Source organism: Micropterus dolomieu, linkage group LG15 (assembly GCF_021292245.1).
Source record: "Micropterus dolomieu isolate WLL.071019.BEF.003 ecotype Adirondacks linkage group LG15, ASM2129224v1, whole genome shotgun sequence".
NCBI lineage: Eukaryota > Metazoa > Chordata > Actinopteri > Centrarchiformes > Centrarchidae > Micropterus > Micropterus dolomieu.
Window position 1 is genome coordinate 16,273,375 of NC_060164.1, and position 6,310 is coordinate 16,279,684.

The following is a 6,310-nucleotide window of genomic DNA, read 5'->3' on the forward strand; positions in this document are numbered from 1 at the left end:
GAAAAGTGGAACACAAGAACCAGCCTGGTGGCCCAAAAATCTTTAATTTTTTTTCATTCTAGTGTGCTTCCTAATAAAGGGAAAATGCCCCCTTAAAAGTAGAGCCTGGGCTACTTCTGCCAAGGCACTTATGTGCTACATGGAGCATCTGTAAATCACTGTCGTAACAAATTTTAGCAATTTTGTGACTACAAAAAATACAGAGGAAAGTCGGTCTTGCTGTATTTAAAGAATGTCTTCTGCTGCTTTTGATTTATTAGTAGCAGAGAAGGAAAAGGACAATTACTTGACAAAATACCAAAATGAAAAAAGATATTTCAAGCTAGCTAGAAGTAGAGTTAAATATTGGACTGCCATTCATCATCCAATGAATGCTAATATTGCTTTGTATTGCTGGATGTGTAAATAAGCAACTGTTTGGCCTATAAACTTAAAAGGTGATTTGTCAGTCAATTATTTTTACAGCTTGTTTCTGCTCCCACCAAGTAGCCCAAAAAAATCAGTTAATGTAGGTTTGAGAGAAGAGAAGGAAAATAAAAAAGTGTAGGGCAAAAACAGGTAAAGCTAAGAAACTCTAGTAATATCACTGGCATGGGGGATTTCTAATTATGTTAACCATTGTGTCATGTCTAGATCAAGCTATCACAAATAACTTCATTGCTATATGGTAAATACTTTTTTAGGTTTAGAACCCACTCAAATTCTCTTTGTTTTTGTGTTTTCATTCGCTGTTTTCTTCTTTTTGGACTTCCAAAATTCAAACATATTGCCTTTTAAGTAGCTTTCTGCAGCTTAATCATGTTCAGTCTTCTCCAACATTTGTTACTCATTCCATCTTCCATCTACTCATTGATCTCATATCTGAGATCATCTTTGTGGGTCCACTCCTTTTCCTCTTTAATATTCTCCTATCCTTTCTGGAGACAGATTGGATCATACTAAATGCAGAGGACATTGTGAACTACCCTAGGTCACATAAAAAAATCAATGAGTTTCCTGTGGATGCTGCAGCAACTAATATAAGACTTCTTAGCCTACAGTGAGGGAGTGAAGGAGACTGCGATGACTGTCTGTAAACTGTTATGTACACCGAAAACATGAATTGTTAAAAGCCAAGGAGTAATTATTATACTGTAAAATTTGTACGTCCACACATAGACATGCATAAGTGCTTTTATGATCTATCAAATATGCGCGTGAGGTGCTTGGTACACAATGTCTGTCTAAAAGCAAACAGAACAAGGTATCAATTGATCTTTGAATCTTTTTTATTATTCAATATATCAAAGCAAATTAATACACAGCAAAATTGTGCTGAGGGCAGGCAGTGGCATCCAATTGAACAAATGAACTCAAAGGGGAAAATTAGAGTTCTGAGACAGAGTTCAGAGGGTGGCACAACTTCTGAGTTTTTTTTATTTCTTTTCTTATGAATTTTTAATTGGTGGCATGGAGCTTTGTTTTTCATTATCCCAAGTTTTCAGACAGTAAAGGACTCATAGCATGAGCATGGGTGTTAAGTCGAACAACAACAGCAGTACTTATGGAACCAGCAAAACGTATTCTGCACGCAAGACCAGAGACTGCAAGCAAATGGAAGAGCATTGAATATCAGAGCAGGAATGTGTAGTTGGTCTTTAAGCATGGTTGGTCTCCCTCAAGACAAAAACATGTGTCTTATTACAGTAGTTTGAAAAAATAGTGGTATTATAGTCTGATACCAATATCAGTGTTGTCTACTTGTTAGAGGACCTTAACCATAGGACCCTGGTGGAACTGACTGACTCTTCACGTCAGATGACATCGTTTCAATGTTTCTTCTTGCTGGACTTCTCGATCATGGTCTCCACCACCATGGAAGTCTCCTCATAACCTTTAACCTTGCGACCATTGGAGAACTTCTCCACCGACTCTACCACCTCCACCTTCTCGTAGCTCATGGCTTCTGGGGTATAACTGCCAGAGCTGGTGCTGGTGCTGGTGCTGGTGTTGGAACTGGAGCTGGAGCTGGTGCTGGCACCACGAGGCGCTGGCTTTGGAGTGGGCCCACTCGGCCCATTGTCATCCTTGTTCTTCTTGGGATGACTGGCCGCTGGGGTGGGATCTTTGGGATCGGAGCTTGAGCCAGAGGAAGGAAGGACTGGGCTGGGATCTTTAGAGTGAGGTTGGGGCTCTCCATTCTTATGCTTACCTTTACCCCCATTATCATCCTTACCTTTTCCACCATTATCCCCCTTTCCTCCTCCTCCATTAGAGGGCAGGGTGGGACTGAGAGGCCTGGGGTCTATGGGCTGAGGAAGTGGAGGAGGTGGAGGAGAGGGCTCATAGGGTGGCATCATTCCATCTCTGATAGTGACGATGATGTGACCTGCTGATGGTGTGGAGGTGTAGAAGCAGGGATCCGGGTAGCTGCCATCACCGGTGACAAGGACATAACGACCCTTGGTGTAGAAGTCAGCAATTGGCTCAGGCTTCTTGTACTTTCTCATTCTGTCTCTGACGATGTTACAAAGAGTGTCAAAGGCCTTGCTGATCTGGGCTCCATCTGGGACATCCTGTGGAGACATTCCAGTGAGAACAGGTCTCTGCTCTTTTCTCCTCACCCCCTCCTCCTGCACTTCTTCAGAGGGGATCCCCCTTATTTCCTCATCTAGAGCCTCTCCAGCGGCTCCCCCATTTCTGTCCTCCTGACCACTGTCCATCACATCCTTCGGGGTCAGCTCTTTCTTCTTCAGGACCTTCTTGGCCATGATCTTCTGGCGGGGCTTGATGCTGGTGATATCTTGTATAGCCTGGGTGATATCTGGACACAAATTAGATCATACGTCAACTAGTTGGAACTGGTGAACTAAGAAAAGACCAAAATTATGGATGCACAAACAGAACAAAATGTTCTGGGATGCTGAAGACAACAAAGACATCACAAGGTCAGGAGCTTTGTTAGCTGACTCTCTATAGCTGTCTCTAACAATGGCAGCTGATAGTACATGCACTCAATAGCGAATCTCAATGTAAACCAGCAGTGATGTGCTCATACCTCTCCCCCTGCTTGATGAAGTGGGTGTGTGAGTGTAGCGGTAATTAGTGGTGAACAGGGTAATGGGTGTGCCAATTATCGCTGAATTCAACCTGCAGGAAAGAGAGCAGTGAAATGTCACACATGCAACAGCCATGCACTGAACAGCTTTGCTATGCAGGGGAAACTGGTAAGGAAATTGATAAATCACATTTTACATGTGACAGGGATCACAGGTAACTTTAAATAACACAAATACAGCTAATCTGACATGATACAGAAAACACTGTGGTTGTTTTTGTGCTAGTGCAAATAGAGGAAGACATTTGTCGTCACATAGTGCCATCTGTTGGCTTATTCTGCACCCTACATTAACCTAGTTACAACATGTACCTCCTATGTCATTTGAAGCAGACCTAATGTTCTTACCTGTAAATTATCAAGACATTTTTGGGAATGTGCTGGTTTTAATGACCCACAGAGTTTACATTCTACAATTACTCTTAAATTACCCATAGCATTTTTTAAAGGCTGATTCTGATATTCTTTAGAGTCAATAGCCTTAAACTTGACATTTTTTTCATAAGTTTGTTAAGTGGTAGAAGATGATCTTCTTGCGCTTCTTAAATGTGTGGAGAAGGCCATGAAACAGCATTTAGACCTTCCTTTAGGGATATAACATTTACAGAAACTATAATTGAACATTTAAATGAATTAAAATGTTAAGAAAACAACAACAACATAATCAGAACTGAAACTGGACTCATAACCTCAGAATTTACAATCTTTTGGCTAGAGCTCTGCCCCGGTGTTGAGAGACTATTACAAAAATGTAAATCCATCCAATTTTTTTGCAGCTGATCTATGTTCATGTAAATTTTATGATTGAACTCATTCATCCTGGTTATGTAAACGCGTGTATAGCTTTAACCTTTATATTAGATTTACTATCTTTTTTCTAGCTAAACTGACTGAAGTGAATAGTCAACCGTTGGATGTCTGTGTACATGTGTCTCTATAATTGTCAGCAACCAGGTGGGGACAGTCTACCTGTTATCTTCATTCTCGATGATCCTCTTGTACCTCTCGAGCTCATTCTCAAGAGATGTCTGGTACATGGCAAGGTGGCGACATTCACTGGTGAACTTCTCCAGGGACCTCTCAGCTTCCTCAATCTCCTTCCGCAGAGATTCGATTTTGTCGTTGTTCATCTGGATCTCATCGTCATAACTCTCCTGTGTGTTTCTGATGGCTTGCTCCAACACTGTCGTCTGAAAGGAGAGACAGAGGCAGGGATTAAATTGAAAAAATGACAAAGCTCCTTGAGTAGATTCAACTGTGTATTGCAGATGTCATTTATAATAACACTAGTTTAGTATGTGTTGCCAATGAAAGTTAATTTAATGAAAATCAGAATTTTATTTGAGCCCATTACAGGGTTTAACTCCTCAGTATTTCTTATAAGAATTGTGCAAATGAAAACAGTGTTTTCAGACAAATAATTTATTGATGTAAAACAATGTGATTAACAACTAAATAAGGTTAGAACGTAACACATTCAAAGCCTCTATAGGGTTCAAATAAGTGAGTAATAGGTGATGCATAACATTAGCAGAGTGAAGAGCATCTTATGTGCCGGTAGCAGAGGTATGTCTTTAGTCAAAACCTGTGGGAACAAAGCAGCCAAGTGAAGAAACTCACTTTGAAAATCAAATCCTGTTCAAAATTTGATTGTGTGGCATTTTATTCCATTAAACAAAATCAGCCCCGTGTTTCTCATTTCCTGTGAGGAAACACTGTCTTCACTAAACTAATAACTACCCTGCTGTCATAAGGTAGTCATGGCTGACATCTAGTGGTACTTCTGCAGCATCTATGGAGTAGCACAACATTATGGAGGCTGCAGGGTGAAGGCCTATTTAATGCCTTACTCAGTTAGAAGTAAGCAATCACTAATCACTAGTCTCATTTCTCAAAAATTCATAATTTAACAGCATATGTATACTAGAAACATTTTTATTACCTTTCAGAGAAGGAAATGTCATTGAAGTATTTAAGAAACTGATTACTGATTGGTATATTGACTAAATACCAAGTAAACAATTGTGTTGTGTTTCTATTGATGAATCCCCAATAGTTATCTTAAGAACAGGTTTTGTGCTATAAGACAAAAAATGTATTGGCAATTTTAATAGTAACTTTTCAAGCAAAAAAATCCCCAAATATACAGGTACCAGATACTCAAATATGAACATGAGTTTGGACTGATTTTAATGGTGTCTGTCTTCTAATGAAAATACATTTGGTTCCTCTTTGGAACTCCTATTTACTGTGTTTCTATAGATATGTCTTAGTGAAAAAATAGGGAGGGGATCACTGCATGTTATTAACGTGAAACCTCCTGCTGTCATGGTAATGGTGTGACCCACCTCAGCCTGCAGCCGTTGTTTTTGGGCCTGCAGCTGACAGAGGGCGCTCTTATATTCCTCCAGCTGACTCTGCAGTACCGGCACTTTCCTCTGGGCCAGCAGCTTCTCCTGCTCCTTTACACATACAGCACAAATCAGTGAGAACATGGAGAGAAGCACACGGTGTCTGTGAACAACATGAAGGTTACTCCACACACACAATCACATGGCAGGCAGTGTTAAAAACTTCAGTGATTGCATTTTGAATTGTTTTTTGTTCATCTACTAAAATTAACCGATTTTGTGTTTGGAGTGCACTGCCCACCCAGCAAACTGAATTAATAATGATAAAAGCGACCTAAGTTAGAGCTTTACTCATCTCACCTCATTTCAAAATTACTTTCATAATATTCAAGCATTTATTGGCAGCAGCGTTGTTATTGTATGAAGTGACATCATTAAGTTTTGGACCAATTTAAAATTTAAATCCAAAGATGGCTTTCCATCTTTGTTTCCATGATTGAGATGCGTCATTAGAGCCGACAAAAGCTTGATCCTTTCGGCTGCTATATTGGGAAGTAAGCAATTAAAGTATGAGGTGAAATTAAATGTCAGATTTGCTGGCAATATGCTTCCTAAACTTGAACATCATTCATGTAATTAGTAACACCTGTGCTAGAGTAAAATTAAGGTGACATTTTGAATAATGACTAAAATTTAAAGCAAATGAACATATTTATGAAATTGCATCAACTCGGGGCTTCCAGAGGCAGACACAGTCTTATTAAGACTCCACTAATAGGCCAACTTAATTATTGCTGTAAACAGACAAAACAAAATGCTAAAAAGGCTAATGTTACTGTAGTAAGTAAAAGAAGGAGTTATT

At 39.7% G+C, this 6,310-nt stretch overlaps 1 protein-coding gene across 1 annotated transcript in view; it reads right to left on the reverse strand.

Annotated features, from left to right (window-relative positions):
• Window positions 1–1,338: 1,338 nt before the first annotated feature.
• LOC123984231 (filensin) overlaps window positions 1,339–6,310 on the reverse strand; it is a 10,260-nt gene continuing 5,288 nt past the window's right edge. The window contains exons 5-8 of the mRNA XM_046071007.1: window positions 5,446–5,559; window positions 4,067–4,287; window positions 3,038–3,129; window positions 1,339–2,803 (exon numbers count right to left, since the gene is read on the reverse strand). Of these exons, the coding sequence (XP_045926963.1) occupies window positions 1,809–2,803; window positions 3,038–3,129; window positions 4,067–4,287; window positions 5,446–5,559 (1,422 nt within the window). The 3' untranslated portion in view covers window positions 1,339–1,808. The remainder of the gene's footprint in view (window positions 2,804–3,037; window positions 3,130–4,066; window positions 4,288–5,445; window positions 5,560–6,310) is intronic.